At 37.0% G+C, this 25484-nt stretch overlaps 1 protein-coding gene across 3 annotated transcripts in view; it reads left to right on the top strand.

Moving 5' to 3' along the window:
- Nucleotides 1-25484, top strand: part of LOC150089255 (dynein intermediate chain 2, ciliary) — a 317847-nt gene that overhangs the window by 158642 nt on the left and 133721 nt on the right. For all 3 annotated transcript variants that reach the window (XM_090388583.1, XM_090388589.1, XM_090388593.1), the window contains one exon: nt 4134-4202. In XM_090388583.1, coding sequence (XP_090244709.1) covers nt 4134-4202 — 69 coding nt within the window. The remainder of the gene's footprint in view (nt 1-4133; nt 4203-25484) is intronic.

Genomic DNA, 25484 nt, shown 5'->3' with positions numbered 1-25484 from the left:
AAGTATCTGAAAGATCTCAATCTGACTATAAATGCAGGCAAATCTGCTCAAATTACTTATTCCCTTCAGAAACAACCCAACCACATAGAAATAAAAATTGTGGGTGTCCTAATCCCAAATGTCTATGCCCACAAAGACCTTGGAGTTGTTTTTGATAAAAATCTTTCCTTTAATGCGACTATTTATGTTGCTCGAAAAAATTCAAAAAGCAAAATGGCTAATCAAACAAGAAACAGCAGCGATTCAAGACAAAAAAAAAAAAAAAACAATAATTAAGCATGTTCAAGGATACATCTTTCCCATTCTGTCTTATGTTTCCGAAATCTGGTCTGGTGTTCCTCAAGTAACTATTAAAAATTCTTTGCCCTAGAATATTGGGTTCTTAGATGGCTCAATAGTAAGCTTCGTTTTTCCATACAATATCCAGGCAACAGCTTTATGAAAATTTAAAAACAAAGCCTCTGCAACAGATGATCAACGAGTCTGGAGTCATGCTTCTTGCAAAGTTAATTACTTTTGCATGCGATTCACCAAACTTAGCCAAGATAATAGCTGCTCCCAACAGAGAAAATTCAAGAAACCAGCAATTCAAATCCAATCTCACCAGACTCAAACAAATGGACAGAATGTACCCCAATGCATCTCTTCACCTCAAATCATTACACTGTTGATTGCAAAAGGTTACTCAACTCTGAAGCCTACAGGAATCAGATTTCCACTCAAATGAAGGGAAATAAAAACAGCAGCCTGCCTGCAACCCAGTAACTGCAACTGAAAGCCAAATGTGCTGTTCTGCAAAATTTTTATTATTTATTATTATTATTATTATTATTATTATTAGCCATATGGTACAAGGAAGCCTGAGGCTTATGCTGCACCAGCCAAAAAAAAAAAAAAAAAAAAAAAAAAAAAAAAAAAATTCCCGAGTTACCCCCTGAGAAAGAAAGAAGAGAGAGGAGGAGAGAGAGAGAAAGGGAGAGAGAAGTACAAAGGAATCACCAAGAAAGAGAAGAATGATGATATCCAGCTCAGGACCCTGGGTTTGCCAAGCCCATACTCACCAGATGTGAGCCCCCGGGGTTAATTTCTTTGTATAATTCCTACATATTGTTAATATTTATATGAAATCTGCTATGTACTTGATTATTTTATTTCCTTTGTACCATATTATCTGCCCCTAGTCATGTGCTGTAATGGGCTTTCTGTACTTGCAGCAAATGAATATTTATTCATTTATTTTATTTTAATTACAGCTCCTTAAAACCCACATTGTTTGGTTCCAGTGTTGTGCTATATATATACTGAAGAAAAATGCATTCAGCTTATCACTTGATATATGACAGTTAATTATGTTTATGAACAAGTTTTAAATGCCTAGAGTGAAATTTTGGGGGCATATGAATAGAACATATGTTTGTTGATTCAAGGATATATATGCCTAGTGCTGTGCAATGATACACGAAGCTGTTCATTACAGTTAAGATATATGGTAGGCTAAAGTGTCAACACTAACACAAGTGCATTAAAATGTGGAGTAGTCATAACCTGCAGGAAGTGGATGCCAAGAACATCAAAAATTAGTGGTTTTTTTCTGATATATATATATATATATATTTGAAGATTTTAATAATACAGTACTTTAGAAAATAATTTAGTATGCTCTATTTATGTGCGCCAGTAATGCTATTGCTGTTGTATTCAATTAGTCATTATACGCACATAAATTTTGGTATTAAGTATAATTTTTAGGTTAATGCATATTATGGGAAATGTGTCAGATTACATAAACTGCTTAGTTGCACAAAAGCGGATTAAATTTATATGGAGCTGACAAATGACAGGTCTAAAGGCACAATTTAGTAGCAACATTTGCCTATGTTTAATAAACACAACAGCACCCTGTGGTGATGTGGTGGTTTGTTTCCGAGGCCAGGTGGTATCGTCGACATGTGTCATCGGACACTTCGGGCTCCTTAGTGTATTTTCTATAGTTTCTGGTGTTGATTACCTGGTCTTGGATGGCGAGCGTGAATCTTTCAGTCTCGGGGAAGAGCATCCCGCTCGCATCGCATTGGAAGCAATTTTATCTATGTGATCTAGATGGAGATCATTGTAGTGTCTGCCATGGGGTGTCTTCTCTGCCCATCTTTCTAGCTTAGTTTGTGCCTACTGGTAGAGGGGGTGGGACTCCTAGCTTAGGTTGAGTGGGGTATACTGCTTGTCTATCTTCCTTATGGCCTGCTGGAGTGCTGCTGTGTGTTTCTGAAAGTAATCCTTCAGGTTAACTATCACTGTCTTATTATTATTATTGTTGCTCTTATATTATTTCTCCCTGATCGTGGGATTCCACTCCGTGACGGGTACTGCTGCCAAGTACACAGGGTGGTTGTAATGTCTGGTGTTACTGTAGGTCGAGGAAATCTCTGACTATCCTACAGGTGTTCAGGATTGTGACTTTCTGGAGTTCTTTGTAGGTGTTCGCTGGGAGACCTATTGCTGCTAGGCTGTTATGTAGAGTCTTTGGCACCATACCTTTTGTTGACACGGGATGGTCATTACTTGTTGCATATGCCACATCTCTTTGATCTCCTGTCTTAGGTTCGTGTACTTCCTAATTTTTTCCTCATGGGTTTTCTGGACACTGCTATGTCAATCAGATAGGTAGTCTTTTCCATTTTGTCCACAAGGGTTATATTCGGTCTGTTGTGCGGGATGATCTTATCCGTTATTATGGTACGGTCCCAGTACAGCTTGTGGGTTCAGGTCTCTAATACTGCCTGGGGTTCGTACTTGTAGTATAGTACACTTTCTTTGGTCAACTGGTATTTTCTCGCTAGCTTCTGATGTATTATCCTGGCTACCTGGTCGTGTTTATGAGTGTACTCAGTCTGGGTGATCACCTTGCACGCCGCAGTGATGTGTCGGATCGTTTCTGAGGCCAGGTGGCATCGTCGACATGTGTCATCTGATATTCCAGGCTCCTTTGCGATGTATTTTCTATAGTTTCTGGTGTTGATTACCTGGTCTTGGATGGCCAGCATGAATCCTTCAGTCTCGGGGAAGAGCGTTCCGCTTGTGAGCTATGCATTGGAAGTAATGTTATTGATGTGATCTTGATGGAGGTCATTGTGTCTGCCAGTGTCTGCCATGGAGTGTCTTCTTTGCCCAACTTTCTAACTTTGTTTCTTGTGCTGTCTGGGCGGGAAGGGGTTACTCTCTTAGGTTGAGTGGGGTGTACCACTTATCTATGTTCCTTATGGCCTTGTGCTGTGTTGTTCTCTAAGTAATCCTCCAGGTTAACTATTACTGTTTTCTGTTGCCTATTATTATTATTATTTCATCCATTCATCCACATGGACATTCCTCCTCAGGGGCTTTGTGTAGAGAAATAATGAAATGAATGGCTCATGCCTACCTGTCTGTTGTCCCAACAACAGTCATACTAATTACAATACATTTTAGTGCCTTTTAATATGGCCAATTATTTTAAAATTATAATCTATAATTAGTGTGTGAAAATTAATATAGATTAAATTTATCATTAAAGGAGATAATAATGGCATATGGTGCTGACTAACGCTCTATGTGCCTTTAGGCACACCGAGCATTAGTCAGCACCATATAGTCTTAATTTATCTGTAATGAACTGAACAATTCATGTAATTCTCATAATATGCATTAACCTAAAAATTATACTTAATATTGTATATATATATATATATATATATCTTTGATCAGACCAGACCATTTATTTCACATTGTGATATTATCTACCAAGCCTAAACTTTAACATAGTGCATTTGAACTCTAAAATTTGGATTTTATATTTGGACTTTTGCATAGTTTTTTATGTATAAAAGAGAGAACATTTACATTGATTCACCACTTATAGGCCACTCTGTACTTAAGGTTATTTAATTTGGAATTAATGAAGCCATCAGTATTTGGTTTCCAAAACAAGAAATATTATATACCTTGATAAATAGATTTTTATCACTTCAGTGATATCTGAAATTTTTGTGATATTGTGTGTGTTGTTTGTTATAATTCTAAGGATGAAATATGAATTTTGATTTATTAATATTCTTTATTTTGCATGAGACTACTTTAACTTATGTTTTAAATTGTAACAGAAGGAAAAGAAAGAACATGGTAAAAAAGAAGAGGTAAAAAAAAAAAAAGAAAAGCTATTTGATATTCAAGTAAGTCATCTAATATTTTCTAGCTGAATAACTTATATTGTATGTTTGAATTTTTAATCAGTAAAGACATTACTGAATTTTTATTATTTTTGATTTTTCTTCTTATTTGCAAAATTCTCACCATACCGAACCCTTGTGTGTCAATCTTAGCAATATATATGTGTTTGTGGATCAGATCAGGAGTGCATGGATCAATGTTTTACACCCTTTTCTAATTCTTGTTTAGATGTGGGCTACCACCAAACAGTTTTGAATTTTGATGTCATTTATGTTATTCAGTTAAATTGAATAGTGCAACAGTTAATTAGCAGATAATGCCATTATTATATGTTAATCTCTATAATTAATCTCAACGATAATGATTGATAATGAGTTTTAAAGATTTATACAGGGCCATGTGTTACAGTTTACTGAGAAATAATTTGTACAGTTTAAATCTAAGTCAATTTCATCCCCATTGCTTATTGGAGGCTTGAAGTGGTGAAACCCATGTTTAGTCTCTAGAGCAAAGTTTCCGGCAACCTCCCCCCCCCCATACTTCTCTTTCAACCCATGCACGGTACTAAGTACTATAGGTTTTGATACCTTTCGTGTTTGGGGTTTTCATAAAAAAAAAATATATATATATATTATGATATTATTAGTATTAATAATATGAATTGTTCAAATGAAGTGGTGAAACCCATGTTTAGTCTCTAGAGCAAAGTTTCCGGCAACTCCCCCCCTCCCCATACTTCTCTTTCAACCCATGCACGGTACTAAGTACTGTAGGTTTTGATACCTTTCGTGTTTGGGGTTTTCATAAAAAAAAAATATATATATATATATATATATTATATTATGTTATTATTAGTATTAATAATATGAATTGTTCAGACTTCCAGTAATGTACTTATTGATGAATTATATTTCTTCAAACTGACATATCACTCACCCTATATATAAATTTCCATTTTTGTATTCTAGCTGCTGAATGCCTTTAGACAACAATTCAAGTTTACATTGTGATTTGCAGAAATTACAAAAGTTCTTCCCCTGATTAACTGGAGGATTGAGAGAAGCCAGTGGTATTTTGATACATCACATCAATTTGGTGCATGACAATTCATTATGTGACAGTTTTATGTGCGATGGTTTGGAGTGTAATAGCTTGGCATGAGCATGCTACATTATCAACAGAAAATTTACTGTATTTATTCATAATGAACAGGTTGCACGTTGGCAACTCGAAAGTAGAAGAGTAAAATGAAGCTGTTAACGTTATTTTTTTGTTTTTTTTAATGGAAAGTTATTAAAGTATCTGATACTCTGGTAAAATTTTCTACCATTTTTTTTTTCATGAAAACCCCAAACACGAGAGGTATTAGAGCCTATAGTACTTAGTACTGTGCATGGGTTGAAGGTTGAGAAGATGATAGAAGATACTTGTTGACATTAGGCTTGAATTTCTGTAGATTGTAATTCTCAGAAATATGTATAAAGGAAGGTTGTTCCAGAAAATGGAAGTTGATTGAATAAATGAGGAAGAAGAAAAATTAGTTCTATGAGTTTGAAGTTGGACAGTAAAAGGATGTTGACTGGTTGCAGCACGTGTTCGGACTGGTTTTGAAGTGAGACTGGGAGTTATAAAAACTAATTCAGAAGAGCAGTGCCCATGGAATTATCTGTAGAAAAGGCATGCAGCAGAAACAGAACATCTGTGAGACTTTGTTAGAGATGGTCATTCATTAACCGAACTGCCATTCTTTTGAATGGCATTTAGAAGCCTGAGAAAGGTTTTTGGGGCACTGTCCCAGATAAGGGAACAATATTCTATGGTAGAGCGGATTTGTGATTTGTACAGAGTGAACATCTGTTTGAAAGAAAAGTAACACTGGAAGTAGAAGAGAAGTTTTTTAGATGCAGAGAAATCAATATTTGTAATGCTTATGCCAAGAGAGAATAGAAGTCAGGGTAATTCCCAATAGAAATATACGATCTTGCATAGAAATCAAAGTGTCATCAAAGATAAGCATAGGAGCAGAAGAATCTTTTTTGCAAGATATAAGACAGGACTGAGTTTTAGAAGGTAGATAGCTAAGTTATCTTTGCCCCACTGGAGAATTAATTGGAGGTCAGTAGTTAAAGAATTGGTAGTGAATATTCAAAAAGTTGAAGCTGTTTGTGCAAGGCAAGGTTTCTCAAACTGGAAGATGGAATGCAATGTGTTGTCATTAGCAGAACTATTGACAGGTTTTCCAGTCAATGAAAGGAAGTCATTAATATAAAAGAGGAAAAGAGTGGGAGAAAGAACTGAACCTTGGGGAACATCAGCATTAGTGCAGAAGTTAGAAGATAGAGAGCCATTAGCCATCATCCACAGTGAGCAATCAGAGAGAAAACTGGATACCCAATTACAAGAAACAGTTGGCAAAACATAAGATAGAAGTCCTTTATCAAACATGATCAAAAACTTTGAAGTGTCGAGCAACTACTTGAGTTTCCACAGACTTTTCCATTCAATTTGTCCATAGATGGCTAACATAAACCAGAAAATCGCCAGGGATCGACAGCGTTGGAATCCATACTGGTGATCGTTGATCAAATGAAAGGTTTCTAGATAGTTTAAGAGTTGGCAGTTAATTGATTTCCCCATTACTTCAGAAAGAGTAGAAGTAAATCCAACGGGATGATAGTTGGATGATAGGGATTTATCACCCTTTTTAGGTACGAGCTGGATATGAAAAAATTTTCAAGCAGAAGGGAAAACACCTTTGGAATAAGAAAGTGAAAAAAGGCGACACAGAACACAAGTAAGTTCAGGAGCACAGGTTTTGAGAATGAGTGGAGAAATACCATCAGGACCTGGAGCTTTCTTAGCATCAAGATTCATCAAAATCCTTCTGATATCCTTTTGACGGAAGACCACAGGAGGCATTGAATGGAGCGTGTTAGGAATGGTGGGAGGTGTTTTATCAAGATCATTAATACACAAGTTTTTTTTTTATTTTTTTTTATGAGAACCCCAAACACGAGAGGTATTAGAACCTATAGTACTTACTACCGTGTTTGGGTTGGAGGTTGAGAAGACGAAAGAAGATATTTGTTGACATTGGACTTGAACTTCTGTAGATTGTAGTTTTCAGGAAATACGTATGAAGGGAGGTTGTTCCAGAAAACGGCAGTTGAATGAATAAATGAGGAAGATAAAAAGTTAGTTCTGTGGATTTGAAGTTGGACAGTAAATGGATGTTGGCTGGTGGCGGCACGTGTTCGGACTGTTTTGAAAGAGAGAGCGGGAATTATAGAAGCCAATTCAGAAGAACAGTGCCCATGGAAGTATCTGTAGAAGAGGCATGCAGCAGAAACAGTACGTCTATGAGAAAGCGAGTGGAGAGACTCTGTTAGAGATGAATCATTAATTAACCTAACTGCCCTCTTCTGAATGGAATCAAGAAGCCTGAGAGAGGTTTTGGGGGCACCACCCGAGATGTGGGAACAATATTCCATGGCAGGGCGGATTTGCGATTTATACAGAGTGAGCAGCTGTTTGGAAGAAAAGTAACGCCGAGAGCGAAAGAGAAAACCAAGTTTTTTAGATGCAGAGGAAGCAATATTTGTAATATGCTTGTGCCAAGAGAGATTAGAAGTCAGGGTAATCCCCAAAAGAGATATATCATTTTACCTAGAAATCGCAGTGTCACTAAAGATAAGCATAGGAGCAGAAGAATCCTTTTTGCGAGATATAAGACAAGACTGAGTTTTAGAAGGGTTGAAATCAACTAAGTTGTCTTTGCCCCACTGGAGAATTACCTGAAGATCGGCATTTAAGGAATTGGCAGCAGATTTTCGAGAACTTGAAGCTGATTGAGCAGGACAAGATTTCTCAAAATGGAAAGTTGAATGCAATGTGCCATCATTGGCAAAACTATGGATAGGATTTCCAGTCAATGGAAGAAGGTCATTGATATACAAGAGGAAAAGAGTGGGGGAAAGAACTGAACCTTGGGGAACACCGGCATTAATGGAGAAGTCAGAAGACAGAGAGCCATCTACCATCACCCTCAGTGAGCGATCAGAGAGAAAACTGGATAACCAATTACTAAAAACAGATGGCAAACCATAAGATGGAAGCTTATTTAGAAGACTTTGTGCCAAACACGATCAAAAGCCTTTGAGATGTCAAGAGCAACTACTTGTGTTTCACCGAACCTTTCCATTGAATTAGTCCATAAATGGGTAACATAAGCCAGAATATCACCAGTGGATCGACATTGACGGAATCCATACTGGCGATCGTTGATCAGACGGAAGGTTTCTAGGTAGTTTAAGAGTTGGCGGTTAATTGATTTCTCCATTACTTTAGAAAGAGTAGAAGTAATTGCAATGGGACGATAATTGGATGGGAGAGATTTGTCACCCTTTTTAGGAACTGGCTGGATATGAGCAAATTTCCAAGCAGAAGGAAAAACATCTTTGGAATAAGAAAGTGAAAAAAGGCGGCAAAGAATAGGAGTAAGTTCAGGGGCACAGGTTTTGAGAACAAGTGGAGAAATACCATCAGGACCTGGAGCTTTCTTAGCATCAAGATTCATCAAAATCCTTCTGATATCCTTTTGACGGAAGACCACAGGAGGCATTGAATGGAGCGTGTTAGGAATGGTGGGAGGTGTTTTACCAAGATCATTAATACATGAGCTGGAAGAAAAATTGGATGCTAGCAGGTCAGCTTTATCCTTGGCTGAAGTGACAACAGAACCATCTGGTTTGGACAGAGGTGGGAGCAGAGATGGGCAAAAGTTGCGGCCAATAGCTTTGGCAAGAGACCAGAATGCTCGGCTACCATTAGGGCAAGAAGCAAGTTTTCTACTCTTAGCCTGTTCAAACTCTAGTTTGGACTGATTAATAACTGCTTTACAATTGTTGCGAGCTTTGGTGTAGGCAGAAAATGAAACTGAAGAATTAGAAACAAGCCAATTACGATATGCAACATTCTTCTCTTGGACAGCCTTAGCACATTTATTGGAAAACCAAGGTTTAGATAAAGGACGAGATTTTAAAGTGGAGTGTGGGATAAAGGATTCCATTCCTGCAAGAATAATTTCACTGACACGATCTGAGCAAACGTTGACATCAGAAGTTTTGAAACAGTAATCTGACCAAGGAAAAGAAGAAAAGAAGTCTCGCAGGTCATCCCATTTTGCATTCTTGTAATGCCAAACAATACGAGGTTGGGAATAGCCATGAGATAAAGGTTCCATTGGAGAAGAGACAATCACCAAGTTGTGATCTGAAGTGCCTAAAGGACCTCTCACTTCGACCTTGTACTTAGAAGGGTTGTTTGTGAGAAAAAGATCAAGCGTATTGGCTGTATGATTAGGATTGTCCGGCATTCTTGTAGGTAAATGAAAAATCTGTGCTAGGTCATTAGTAATTGCAAAAGCCTCAGCATCTCGACCTCCTGGGTCGGTGTGACTAGAAAATCGAAGCCAGCTGGAGTTGTGAATGTTAAAATCACCAAGGAAAATTACCTCACTGTTAGGAAAGTTTGACTGGAGAAAGTCAAGTTGCAAAGAGAGGATGTCAAAGAGCTCCAAGTGATTAGTGGAGTTGGGAGAATGGTAGAGACAACAGATGAATTTGACACAATGAGGTAGAGAGATTTTAAGCCAGAGAAGATCAAAGAGAGGAGATTCCAAATTGCCAAGTCTCTGACAGGGAATATCAGAACGGACATATACACAAGTACCACCTTTGAGGCGAAAGGAATCATACAGCAAAAAATAATTTGGACATCTGAGATGAGAAGTAGTTGAATCAACTGATAACTGAGATTCAGTCAGAAAAAGTACATGGGGTTTGGAAGACTGCAAGTGGAAATGGACATCGTTGAGATTGGAATTGAGACCACGTATATTTGTGAAATGAATTAGGAAGTCCTTGGGAGGTTTAGATCTTTTCGCAGATAAGCTTGCTCTATTATTTGGACAATTCATGGTGTATTCAATGGTAAGAAAAAGTGGGTGGGACATGCTGTATGAAGTAATGAAATTTTTGGATATGACGTATATGTGGTAAGAATATACCCAGATCCTTGACATAACGTGGCCTCGACAATGCTCCCCGCATACACACTACTCGGACTCCCTCCAGTCACTATCTGGCAGAGTAGAGGTAGCAAGATTATACACTAGCTGATCCGGAAGCCTCCTAGAGAGTTACCAATAGGTTTGGTCCGGTGTACTATCTAGCGGCCGGCCTGCGAACACCGTTTTAGAGCTGAACCCTCGAAATGTAAGGAATATTGGATCTCGCCACGACATTCATCATAACCTCAAAAATCATCAATCATACTTCATGATGGAAGAGATAGGGAAGGGTTGGCCGGAACTTAGCTCTAGAGACTAAACATGGGTTCCACCACTTCAAGCCTCCAATAAGCAAAGTGGTGGTATTTCACCGGTTGATGAGAGTCATCTACCACCTAGTACTGTCTGGTAACATAGAGGGGCAGCGTTCCTCCGTGTGGTGTGGGCGCCACACCTCGACCCCTGCTTACGTTGGTTCACACCTGGGTGGTCACCCACCATGTACTTGTGCATGGAGGTTATACCCAGGATTACTAACAGTCCCACCATCGTGAAGGTGCAAGCAGAGGATTTGGCTGTCATAGACCGTCCGGACTTCACCGAACTTGGGTCCACTTGACTTAAGTGTCACCCAAATATCAGTTCCATCAGCGTTTTAGACTCCCAGGTAGCAAGAACAGCTTGTCTGGCATATCTGAGAGAATGTCTGTGACAACTTCAAGGACGAAAAGTAGGGTGCTAGCAGGTCAGCTTTATCTTTGGCTGAATTGGCAATAGAACCATCTGGTTTTGAAAGAGGTTGGAATAGAGATGGGCAAAAGTTGCGGCCAATAACTTTGGCAAGATACAGAAAAATGACTACCATTTGGACAAGATGTAAGTTTTCTACTCGTAGCCTGTTGGAAATCTAGTGTGAACTGATAAGTGACTGCTTTAACAGTTGTTACAAACTTTGGTGTAAGCAAAAAATGAACCTGGAGATTTGGATACATTTGTTGTGTCTTACGTAAGGCGGCCCCTAAACATTAGTTCATCTCCACCATGATTCTCTGTGATGATATACAAAACTCTGTACACCAAAAACAAGTGTAGTGCTATGTTTGTGTAGTGTTTGTGTTGTTTAGTTGTTTCTGGCTGCTTTGCTACCAGGAATACTGCTTCACAGTACCCGTACACGCCATGAGGAGGCAGGCCCAACTATACATGTACTAAACTAAATGTAATATTTCCGGCACTCATAGGAAGAAGTGCAAGTCCTATGGGTGCAGCAGTCCCCTATAACCATGTATGGTGGTGAATAACACAAAGAATCCTGCATCCACTGAAGAAAGTGTAATAGCAGTGGATGCCAGGAGTTCCCATACCCAGGAAGCCCAAATCTGGATACAATCACGTGAAAATTCTGTCTCTAATAAACTGGAGACAAGTGAATCCTGCTCCTGAGGGGGCTAGCATATAAAAAAAAAAAAAAAAACCGTTCCCACAGGGACTAGCATAATTAAAAATTTTGAAAAATAAAATAAAATAATAATTTTATTGGACAAAATATTATGTTTCAAAAAAAAATAAATAATAACAAAAAATTTAATTAGATAAAATGTTAAAATAATAACTCTCATTATCCCTTGCAAAAATTTCACAATTGGTAGCAGAATTTTTCTCTAGCTGTCCAAAAGAAATGTAGAACCTGTTGTTCATGAGCAGGTAAGCCAGTACACATCAAATCCTTTCTTATTTCTGTAAAATAAAACTATTCTTTCTTTTAATGTAGGCAGTGCTAGCAGAAAAAATTGGCCTGTTCTGTAAAATAAAACTATTCGGATTTTTTACTATTTGGAATTTTTATATTTTCCCATGTTTCTGCGCACCTAGGAAGAAATATCTTCAATTTGAGACCAAATCAGTTAGTCCTATTGTACGCAATGGCTATAGCTAGCTATACCCGTTGTGAAAATTTTGCAATTGCTAACCGAGTTTTTCTCTAGCTGTCCTAAAGAAATGTAGTATCAGTACCCATGCAGTATCAGTATATAGGTGTAAATGTATTCAGGATTGGTCTTTCAAAACGATCTTGAATACATTTTCAGAAACACGGAAAGGTGTGTTTCTCATTTGCCACAAGGTATGTTCAACACGATCAGAGTAGCATTTTAACCGTGACATACTTCTAAATCCTTAAATTACTTACCTTAAATAACCTCAAAAAAATAAAAAAAATAAACTTGAAGTTGATAACGATAAAAGGATGAGTTCTGAATGTATTAAACGTAACGAATGGCAATGAATGTATGAGCTGTGATGGAATCCTAACGATTAGTTCTTTCTTTTAAGGTAGACAGCACTAGGAGAGTATTTCTCAGTTGGTAGCAGAGTTTTATTATTATTATTATTATTATTTTATTTTATTTATTTTATTTTTTTGGAACAAAGGACACAATTGTGCGAATGTGCAAATTGTTAATCAGTTAAATAGTTAAAGTACAAATTGTTAATCCGAAAAAAATGCCTTATCGACTTAGACAACTGTTTGTTTAACAATTAACATCTTCTTGTGGCTCCATCTATGAAGTGAATGTTGAACTATTGTCATTTGTAGTACAAAACTGGCCCATTCCCTAAAATAAAACTATTCAGAATTTTTAAATTTTAATAACTTTGTGCACACCTAGGAAGAAATAGCTTCAATTTGAGACCATTCCCAGCCTGATTGGTTAAGCCTATCATTCACACTGACTGTCGAAAGAAAATGCCTTCTGTATTAAATATATAGATTATTATTAAAGAAAAGAAATAAAATAATTAAGGAAAAAAAAAAAGAGAGAGATAATAAAGCTTAATACTATTCTAGGGAAATAATGATGCTGAACTTCAGCACAGGAAGGTCGTAAAAGTAGTTTTGTTGAGTACAGAGTCAGCTCAGTAATCTGCATCATCTGTTAGAAACGTGTGTAGCAAATTCCTGTAGAGCTGAGAACACATTTTGATTTGCAGTAAGATATCTTTCATTTCCAGGAGAGAAATTATGCACTGTACTAGATAATGTTTGTCTTAAATCTTGGTAAACTGGGAAAAAGAATAAGACATAACTCTAGTCTTCAGAGGCACCGCAGAAACAGGTATCTGATGTAGCTAGATTGAATTTAAGAAGATGATCGTTCAAAGAACCGTGGCCAGTTAGAATGTATGATGTGAGACGGCTTGGGTAGAACTAAACCAAAGCTGATTACTTTTTGAGGAAGTGAATTTAATATCAATTATAAAACATCTGGTCACTACTCCTTTGGTCAAGGAATTCCATCTCACTTGCCATCTTTTATGAAGCTCAGTCCAACATTTTGCTTTTTCATTCTTTGGATCGGCAGTGGATCGTAGGTCAAATTGGAAAAAGTTAAGAGGATATCCTTTATAAATATAGTAGGCAAAGCCTTTGTACGTAAGATACAGATCTAGAGTTAATAAGCCTGCAATAGCTTGTAAAGATACAGTTGAGACTGTTCTACAAGTTCTCAGGAAAGCTAGCAAAAAGGTCTGTTGGACACTGTCTAGTTTGCTTTGAACTGTAATAAGTTTGGTTCTGTGAAATCATATGCTGGCTGCATATGTAATGATCGGAATGAATGCTGTGTAGTATATAATTCTGAGGATTCTCTTTTTCAAACCCCAGTCCTGCCTAGAGATTTTGAATAACATGGCCATAAAACTTTTAACTTTTTTGCAAAGATTCTGAATGTGTGGTAAGAATGACAATTTTTCATCAAAAATTATACCAAGATGCTTATGAGTGATAAAATTATACCAAGATGCTTATGAGTGACTTGTTATGAGTGATAACAAGTGGCAGAGATACTCCATTAAACTTGACAACCCGAGGTCTGTTATGGTCTAGTTTTCTGTGAAATATCATCATCTTGGTTTTAGATGGTGACATTCTTAATTTAGGATTGACACTCCCAATCCAGCAAGTTATTAAGTACAGAGTTAGCCCATTTTTCCAATTGGGACCTGGAGTTACTGTGTACTAAGTTGGAGAGATTGTCGGCAAAGGCAATAATTTGCGCATTGGCCGAGTTGGGAGAAGACAGCCAATCACCAAGGACGAGGTTGCACACAGGGGGGAGGGCAAGAAAAGAACCCTGGAGACACCCTCGAGAAATAGCTTTAGATACCGACTGATGTTTAGTTTGGATGTAGACAGTACATTCAGAAAAGTAACCTTTGAACAGAAGGAAGAGATGTCTAGAACAACATGTGATTCTAAAGCACTGTAGGACACTAAAGCACTCTCCCACCAAACATTGTCGAAGGCTCCTTCAAAATCAATAAAAACTGCCACTATATATTTGTAAGTAGAGCTATCAGTTAACTTTTTCAATTCAAAAAACACATTTTCACCACTATAACCAGGCTTAAATCCATACTGAAGAGAGTAAGATAGATTATTTTCCAAAATAAGTTGATTACATCTGTATGCCATGAGTTTTTCTAGTAACTTGCCTAAGTGGGATAATAAAGCAATAAACCTGTATGCTTTAGGATCACTTGGTGGTTTTCCTGGGTTTGGGATTATTTTAATGAGAGCAGACTTCCAAATAACAGGGAAATTCCCAGTTTCAAGACACTTGTTGAAGAGTTTCGAAAATCCTGGGCATTTGTTATTACTCATAGAAGAAACTGCATTTTTAAGCTCTTCCATAGAAAATAAAGGAGTAGAAATGGGAGAAGCATAATGCTCATTTTCTTTCCCAACTCCAGGGTAGTAGGCAGAATCAAGAGTTCTATTATCATTGAGAAAAAGTCTCTCAAGTATTTGATTGGCAGTTTGCATCCAGTTCAGAGTTTCAGTGTTATTTGAGATTATTGTATTAAAGATATTACCAGTAGTTAATTTATTTCTACTGATTTTATATATAAGACCCAAAGGATCTTGGTTTCTAGTTGTGTACAAAATTCTGCAAAGATTTGACCTTACTATTATATATTGCTTTAGTATATATATCCTCTTCTCATTTTTATAATTTAAGCGTGACCACAAGTAAAGCTATCTATTGTTTTGGTTTTTGATAAAGGCACCTAGCGTGATGAACCTTGCAACGTTGAATCGTTAGCTCATTTGTCCACCACGGGGTAAATTTTGTACTGAAAGCTTTCCTTTTGGTAGATTTTGTGATAGCTGCAAAGATAGTGTTTTTAACAAAATTTGTCAGTTGATTATCGTCAAGATGGTCCACAGAGTCTGTAGAATCAGACAGAAGATCTTTAAAAAATTGATTTATCAAAGTTTTCCTAAATTATATTCCATGGTGAAAATCTGATCAAATTATTAGGTAGAGCTGTAGTAGTTTTAGGAGAACATAGGTCAAAAGATATCAGTCGATGAGTGAAAACTTTCAAATCTGTATGTACGTCCCACTCACAAATTAGAGAAGAGATATTTGCTTGTTGCCAGAGTGACATTGATGTTAGACTGCCCCAGGCTGCTATAAAAGGTAGAAGGCTTATTTGGGAGATTAAGAATGTGCAATTGATGAGCAAAGATTAAATCTTCTAATAACCACCCTCTGTTGTCGGTAGTTGCACTATGCCACAGTGAAGATTTGGAATTTGTATCCATTAGGATAATAACAGGTTCTGGTAAAAGTTTAAGAAGAGCAGTTTCTAGGTACTACAGAAATGGATTAATATCTGAAGATGGCAGACAATATAAAGAAATCAAGTAGAAGGACATAATTTCATTAGTAGCTTGTATACAGGTAGCATGCTGAGAGAAGTAGTAGTAGTAGTAGTAGTGGCATGTGATGCAAGAAAGCAAGTGTTTGAGCTTATGCAGCATTGGCCAGAAAAAAAAAAAAAAAAATCACAGCATTCTCTCCAAATGCCTGTCCAGTTCCTCCTTAAATTTATTTAACCTATCAACTTCCATAACGACAGATGGAAGTTTGTTCCAACAATTAACCACCCGCTGGCTAAAGGCAAATTTCCGCACATCTATTCTACATCTGTCTTTTCTTAATTTGAATTTATGCTCCCTTAGATTCGTAATCTGAACAAGTGGAAGGATCCCATCAGAATTCAACATGCTCAATCCATTCAAGGCCTTATACACCTCGATCAGATCACTGCATAGGTGCCTAGTGTCCAGCCACTGCAATTTGCAGAACTTAAGCCTCTCTTGGTAAGAGGATCCCTTCATTCCCCTCACCAATCTTGTTGCCCTTCTCTGTACACACTCAAGCACATCTACATCCTTCCTAAAATGAGGCCTCCAGACCTGTACGCAGTACTCAAGGCGTGGCCTGACCATTGCCTTATACAGAGGGACAATCACCTCCTTTTCCCTGCTAGCAAAATTCCTATATATCATTGACAAAACCCCATGACCAACCCTAGCAGCCTATCTGCATTGTCAGAAAACTTCATATCTGACTGCACAATTACTCCCAGGTCTTTTTCATTTTCTACCACCTTAAGTGTAGTACCACACAGTTGGTACGTTTCTCTGTGGTTACTTCTACCCGTATGCAGTACTTTGCATTTGTCGAGGTTAAACTTCAGTTGCCACTTCTTAGCCAATCTGCCCAAATTATTTAGATCCTGTTGCAGTAACACACTGCCATTACTGTCATTAACAACCCTGCCAACCTTTGTATCATCTGCAAACTTCGACACTAAGCCTGATATATACCTTCATCAATATCATTGATAAATATACAGAACAACAGAGGACCCAACACCGAACCCTGTGTGACTCCACTAATAACATTAGTCCACGAAGAGCAGCACCCATTAATTACCACCCGCTGTCTTCTCCCACTTAACCTTTTATCCTTTTATCCATTGTAGCAACTTACCCTTAATACTATTCTGCTCCAATTTGTAGAATAGTCTTCCATGCGCAACAGTGTCAAAAGCTTTCCTAAAATCCAAATATATGATATCAAAATTATTTTTTGCATCCAGTTCATTTGTAACCACATCATAATATCCTATCAAATTTGTCAGACAAGACTTTCCCCTAACAAACCCATGCTGTGTCTGAATTATTGCTGCAGTCTTGTCTAGATGATCCTGCAATGCATCTTTAACCAGTGACTCCATTATTTTACCTGGAACAGAAGTTAAACTAACTGGTCTGTAATTACTCGTGTTACTCTTCGATCCCCTTTGTGAATTGGGGATACATTTGCATGTCTCCAGTCCGTGGGGACCTCCCCCGAGTCCAAGGATGCTCTCATAATTATGGCTAAGGGTTTGCTTAGTTGCTTTGCCGCCTCCTTTAATATAACTGGATAGATCCCATCCACCCCAGGTGCCTTTCTTATGTTGAACTTCAACAATTTCTCCTCCACTTTGCTCTCAGTTATTACAAAATCATTAAGCACCCTGCTACAATTCGATAACCTTCTGCCATTTTCAAACTTTAATAACTCCTCATGTGTGAATGTAGATGCAAAATACTCATTCAGTTTGTTTGCTATCTGAGCAGGATCATCAACAGTTGAACCATCGATATCAAGTGGACCAATCAGATTCATCCCCTTCCTTTTAGAGTTTATATAAGTAAAGAAATCCTTGCTGTTTTTCTTAGCATCTTTTGCCAAAGATTTCTCGTAATCTGCCTTCGCCTGGCTAACCTCCTTTGTGACCTGATTACAGACTAGCTTATATCTGCTATAGGCTTCTGAGTCGCTTGATAATTTATATGTATCCCATGCATTTTTCTTCTCTATCACGAGTCTCCTTAGTTCATTTGATAATCATTTAGGCCTAAACTTGAACAATATTTCTTAATAGGTATGAAACTTTTAGTAGCTTCCACGATTAATTCCTTGAATGCTTCCCACTTAGAATTTACTGTTGGTAACATCGTCAGTTGATCCCATGTACAGAATTTAAAAACTGTCTGAGACCACTGTACTCACCTTTATGGAAGCAAAAACCCTTTCCTTTACCCCTGATGGTAATTATATCTTTAAGTAAATCCCACATCAGTACGTGGTGGTGAGAATGCCTAGATTTCTGTTGAATACAATAATAGCTGTTTTTGGATCTTCATGAGGGGATTTTATTATTCTGGTGGATAAAGGATAACCTGCGATTTTACCATGATAGTGATATGGTTCTTGTAAAAAAACAATGTTTGGAGAAAGGATATCTGCAATTCTTCGAATTTCATCAGTTACTGTCTTAGATCTATGGGCTGATTGACTGATTTTTAATTTGGTGGTCAAGGGTAAAAATTCTTCAGCATCATCACTGTTATGATCATTAGGACTGGATGGGAATAGTTCTTTGTCTTACTGTTTCCACAGCTCTCTGGTATGTTGGACACAAGACATCTCTAACAGAGTGATTGGCTGTCTTCTTCTTTCGTTTACAATTGGCACATACTGGAGGGTCACTTTTGTTGGGACACTGGAAAAATATGCCCTGAATGAGCACAGTGTCTGCAAGTCGGTGCTTTATTTTTGCAAGAGTTAGATGTGTGTCCATATGATAAACAACAGAAGCATTTGGTAACTATCGTAAAGATCCTAAATTTATGAGACATTAAGCCTATAAATATCCTGTCTACAGTGAAGATTTGTGAAAAAGTACGTGAGTGGGGAAAGAGCAAGCACCCAGTTTGATGTACACTTAGGCCTTGATTTCATTTTGAATTTAAATACAATTTCATTTTCTATCTGGTCACATGTAAATCCAAGATCTTTTAAATTTTTGAAATACAAAACTTCTTCCTTAGTTAAATCGTTATCTAGATCATAAACAAGTGTTGTAGGCTTTAGTTCCTTCAGTGCCTCTGAAGACAGACCAGCTTCAGAAATAAATTTAGAGGATGCAATAGCATTTGTATCCTCCTTAGAGTTTGTCTTTATTATTATCCCATTGTTCTTGACAGCTCAAAGTGCCTTGATTTAAACCTCTTTTGGAGATTTGGATACAAGCCAATTACAATATGCAACATCTTGAACATCATTGCTATGAGCTTTGGTGTAAGCAGAAAATGAACCTGGAGATTTGGATACAAGCCAATTGCAATATGCAACAAATTGAACAGCCTTAGCACAATTTTTTGGAAAACCGAGGTTTAGACAAAGGACGAGATTTTAAAGTGGAGTGTGAAATGAAGGATTTCATTCCTACATGAATAATTTCACTGACATGATTTGAGTAAATGTTGCTGAGGAAAAGAAGAAAAGAAATCTCACAGGTCATCCTGTTTTGTTCCAATGGGAAAACAACATGAGGTTAAGAATGGCCATGAGAGAAAGACTCCATTAGAGAAGAGACCATCATCAAGTTGTGATCTGAGGTGCCTAGAGGACCACTCACCTCTATTGTATATTTAGAAGGATTGTTTGTGAAAAAAAGATCAAGTGCATGGCTAGGATTGTCTGGTATTCTGGTAGGTAAATGAACAATCTGTGCAAAGTCATTAGTAATTGCAAAAGCCTCAGCATCTTGACCAGCTGAGTCTGTGTGACTAGAAAATGGAAGCCAGCTGGAGTTGTGAACATTAAAATCACCAAGGAAAATTTCCTTACTGTCAGGAAATTTGGACTGGAGAAAGTCAAGTTTCAAAGAGTTCCAAGTGATTAGTGGAGTTAGAGGCAACAGATGAATTTACATAGTGTGGTAGAGAAATTTTAGGCCAGAGAAGATTGAAAAGTAGAGATTCCAAATTGCTGTCTCTGACAGGGAATATCAGAACGGACATATGCACAAGTACCATCTTTGAAGTGAAAGGAATCAAACAGCGAATAATTCGGACACTTAAGATGAGCAGTGGTTGAATCAACAGATAATTGCGACTCTGTCAGAAAAAGTAAGTGAGGTTTGGCAGACTAAGTGGAAATGGATTACTGAGATTAGAACTGAGACCACATATATTTGTGAAATGAATTAGGAAGTTCTTTGGAGGTTTAGATCTTTTCACAGATAGTTTGACAATTGATGGTGTCATGAAGTAATGAAATTTTTGGATATGGCCTATACTTGGCAAGAATATAGCCAGCTCCTTAACATAATGTGGCCTCGACAGTGCCCCTGCATACATATTACTCGGACTCCCTCCAGTCACACTCTGGCAGAGGCAGCAAGATTACACACTAGCTGATCCAGAAGTCTCCTAGAGAGTTACCAATAGGTTTGGTCCAGTGGACTATCTAGTGGCTGGCCTGCGAACACTTAATTGTAAAATGCACCTGCAGACACATAATTGTAATTTCTAAGTGGACAACATTCAGGGAAGTAACTGGGAAGCCACTAAGCTTTTTATACCAAGAGATATTGTTCAAGGTATAGACCTAAATGGATGTCAGCTGAACTGATTAGACTGGCAGCAGAGAAGAAAATGTATGGGATGATTATAAATTATCAGGGGATACAGAAAATTATAGTGAATATAAAATAGTGCAATAAAGTCACTAAGGGGATTAGGCATGCCAATGCAGATTAATGGAGATATTTGGCTAAGAATGCAAAGAAAAGTAGGGAAGAATTCTTTGCTACTTTTCTTTGATTTTTGAAACTAAAAGGAAAGGATGAACCATGTTGGTCCACTGTATATGAAATAAATGCTTAATCATTGATGATTCTGTTTCGGTTACTGACAAATGGAATAAATATTTTGTATCTACATTCATAGTGGAAGAACTTTTTGGGGATAATAATGACAGAAGTATAAATGATGGGAATTAAATGATTTTGTGGTAACTGAGAGGAATTGAAATAGAAATTATTGAAGCTAAATGTGAATAAGACTCCTCAGGCTGATGGAATATATCTAATTATATTAAAAGAAGCAGCAAAAGAGATAAACAAATCTTTACATAACTGCGAGAACATCCTTTTTTTGGAGATATTCAAAAATTTCTGCCCTATTTGCCAAAGGGATCAAAGGGTGAAGTGATTAATTGCATATACCTGTAAACTTGACTTCTGGTTCAAGTTAAATAATGGAGTTACAGATAAAAGAAATAATGCAGGATCGTTTTGATAGGAGTACAGTTATTCGACAAGCGCAGCACAGATTTGTTAAGGGGATCTTGTCTGTCCAATCTGATTAACTATAATGCAGCAACAAAGCAGCTGGACACAAAAAAATATTTGTGACATTATATACTTAAATTTAAATAAAGGTTTTGATGCTGTTCCAGTGAAAAAACTGCCATCCAAATTGGAGCAGTGTGACAACATAAAATTTACTAACTATACTTGCACATTTGGCTTTTTGGTTGACTTTGGTTAATATGGAAATTTACATTTCTTCTTTTCAGATGGTTTGATTTACTTCCTGATTATTGAATTAAACATATTTAATACTTTTTTTCTGTTCAGTCAATCTCGATTTCTTGCTTAGGGACATGGACGGTTCTTTTGTTGTTAGTGGTCCATGATAGAAATTTGAGAGTTTTAGAAATTTCCACAGGTCTGATGCCTCCTTGAAATGATTACTGCAGTTCCCCTAAACTTTCCTGTGTTTTTTTTCTTATGTGGATGTTTGTATCCACCAACATAAGAAGAAAAACACAGGAAAGTGTTTACCCATTTGGTTAGGTGAAGTTGGGGGGGGGGGAATTTTCTTGCTGCAATTCACCATTTGTCATGCAGGAGACTGCCTCTGTGCTTTCCTGGGTGAGTGTGGGGCCCTTGTTTATCTGTTGTATATTTTTTAAAATTTATTAATTTATTAGTTTGATTTTTAAATTTTTGTATGAATGAAGGTGGCAGTTGGCACTTCTTCAGCAATGCCTGTTGCAGTTTGCAAGTCCTTCAACGTAGTATAATAGTGTATAATTTTGTAAATCATTATTTGATAATACTCTGCTTTCATTTATGTTTTTGGATATAATATTAAAATTATATAACATTTTTAAAATTATTTGAAATTGATTTATTATAAATTTTAGTTTTAAAATTTATTTAAAACTAAAATTAGTTTTTTGTATTCTATGAAGAAAACTTATAAATCTGTTTAAAATTAATTAAAATTAATTTAAATTTAATCTGCTGCTTACATTTTATGTTGTAAGAAACTTAGATGCCATTTGCTATATGTATACTCTCTTTGTTATAACCTAAAATATTTTTTCTAGACAATATAACTTTTTATGTTAAGAAACTGTTTTTATTGAAAGTTACATTTGATATAAACCCAAAATAGTAATCATGGTACCCTGACTTGTGTTTGTAATGAGGGAAGCATAAATACCTTTTTATTTATTTAAAGTTAAAAGGGAGTGTAATGAGGTCAAACTGTCTTATCTTATATGACTGATTGTGGGAAATTTTAATTACTTGATAACAAATACAGAAATAATACCAACCACTAAAACCTACCCACAAATCTATTGTGATATCTTGATTTATTTTAATGACACTTATTGGAAAAGATTCTATGGTAAAGTTTAGAGAAACTCATGCAGTTGCTTTCGGTATTGCGAAGACTTTTGATCATGTTTGGCATAATGGTCTTCCAAATGAGTTTCTCTCTTGTGGTCTACCGTCTGTTTTTTCAGTTGAGTAGCCAGTTTTCTTTTTGATCATTTGTTTCATGTAATGATAGTTTTCTCTGTCTTTTGACTTCCCAACTAATGCTGGAATTCTGCAAGGTTATGGTCTACCACCTACTCATTACCTCCTGTGGGAGGATTAACAAATCTTCCATTGACTGAAAATTCTGGTAGACATTCCACTTTACAGTTCAACAAACCCTGCTGTGCACTCAGCACTGGCCTTAAGTTGAAGTGAGTCTTAGTTCAAGTTGCTAATCATGGGGCCCATTTTTCTATGTAGTAAATCAGTATCAATACAAATCTGTATAGACAGTATTATGACACAGCATGTGTAAGACAATTTGGAGTATATTTTTTCTAGACAATACAACTTTTTATGTTAAGAAACTGTTTTTATTGAAAGTTACATTTGATATAAACCCAAAATACAAAGTAATCATGGTACCCTGACTTGTGTTTGTAACGAGGGAAGTATAAATACCTTTTTATTTATTTAAAGTTAAAAGGGAGTGTAATGAGATTGTGCAGAAATGCACAATTCAGTGCATTTCTGCTTACCTCCCTGTGGGAAAAACCAATAAAAAAAGTTACTTAGTTTTAAAAGTTATTTGGAACTACATGAGATATCTCAGGATAAAAGCAAACAATAATACCTTCAAATTTAGGATTGAAATGTATTTTCTTGGGCATTTGTCTGGCTAATTTTGCATTAGCCAGATAAATCCCAAGATTTCTTGGGATTTTCTAATGCTTGGCAGCAGATGACTGGCTTTCATTTTATTTATATTGTACAGCAAGGTCAGAATGTAGTTAGTTCACGATTATTGCTTGTGGCAGGAGGTTACTGCTTGTGTGTTCCACTTGATTTTTTCAATTTATTTATATAATGAGTAGTGAAGAAGAGATTAGTGGTGATTTATATTGTGAATTGGATTCAGATGAATCTGTTTCAGGTTTTGATTCAAATGAAGAAAATGGTGATGTCAGTGTTTTAGACGCTAGACAGTGGTTAAAAATTGACTGCACTAAAAAACTCCCCCCACCACCTCCAAGATTTCCATTTGCTGCACAGTCAGGTTTGTGCATTGAAAGCAATACAGATGCTGAAATGACTCCATAGACTTTTTTTGCTTTATTTTTTGATGAAGAACTAATCAATCTAGTGTGCTCTGAGACTAATAAATTTGCAGAACAAAGTGGCGTTCATGATTCAAGTTGGACTCCAGTGATACATGCTGAATTGAGAGTATTTTTTTCTTTGAAAATGCTGCAAGGTATTGTGAAAAAGCCTGAAGAATATATGCACTGGTTAAAAAAAAGCCATTAATTGAGACACCAGTGTTTCAAACTATGATGACCCTTAGGCGTTATAAAAAGATAAAACAATACCTTCATTTCTCAGATAATCAGTCATTAGCATTAGCATTAGTAGAGGCATACGATGCAAGAAAGCAGGCTTATGCAGCATTAGCCAAAAAAAAAAAAAAAAAAAAAAAAAAAAAAAAACCTTCCCATTTCACCCCTCTATTCGTTCCAAATGCCTGTCCAGCTCAGCCTTAAATTTATTTAGGCTATCAACTTCCATAACAAAAGATGGAAGTCTGTTCAACCACCCCGCTGGCTAAAGGCAAATTTCTGTCTTTCCTCAACTTGAATCTATGCCCCTCAGGTTCTTAATCTGAGCAATAAGAAGAATCCCATCAGCATTCAGCTTGCTCAACCCATTCAAGGCCTTATACACCTCAATCAGATCACCTCACAGGTGCCTACACTCCAGGTGCTGCAATTTGCAGAACTTAAGCCTTTCTTGGTAAGAGCACCCCTTTGTTCCCCTCACCAATCTTGTTGCCCTTCTTTGTATCGTTCTAGCAACTGTACATCCTTCCTAAAATGAGGCCTCCAGACCCGTACACAGTGCTCTAGGTGTGGCCTGACCATTGTCTTGTACAACAGGATAATCACTTCCCTGTCCCTGCTAGCAAAATTCTTATATATCATTGACAAGACTCCATGACCTGCACTGGCAATCAGTCTGCACTGCTCAGCAAACTCCATATTTGACTGCACAATCACCCCCGGGTCTTTTTCACTTTTCACTTCCCTGAGTGTAGTACCACACAGTGGGTACATTTCTCTTGAGTTATTGCTACCCATATGCAGTACTTTGCATTTGTCAATGTTAAACTTCAGTTGCCACTTCTCAGCCCATTTTCCCAACTTGTCTAGATCCAGTTGGAGTAGCATACAGTCTTTACTGTCGTTAATAACCCTGCCAACTTTTGTATCATCTGCAAACTTGGACATTAATCCTGATATACCTTCATCAATAGCATTGGTGAATTTACAAAACAACAATGGGCCCAGCACCGAACCTTGGGGCACTCCACTAATAATATTTTTCCATGAAGAGCAGTGTCCATTGATTGCCACTCTGTGTCGTTTCCCACTGAACCATCCGTTTACCCATTGTAGCAACTTACCTTTAATGCCATGCCTCTCTAATTTGTACAGCAATCTTCTATGTACAACAGTATCAAAAACTTTCCTGAAATCCAAGTATATGATATCAAGATTATTTTTGACATTCAGTTCCTTTGTAATCACATCATGGTATCCAATCAAATTGGTCAGACAAGAAATTTAGTCACATACTGAAGAGCAATATCCCAGTTTGTCTGAAACGTAAAATAATGAATCAA

Source organism: Mastigoproctus giganteus, chromosome 2 (genome assembly GCF_048544385.1).
Source record: "Mastigoproctus giganteus isolate SK-2022 chromosome 2, ASM4854438v1, whole genome shotgun sequence".
NCBI lineage: Eukaryota > Metazoa > Arthropoda > Arachnida > Uropygi > Thelyphonidae > Mastigoproctus > Mastigoproctus giganteus.
Note: the sequence above shows the minus strand (reverse complement) of the source record. Positions and strands in the feature narration are given on the sequence as shown.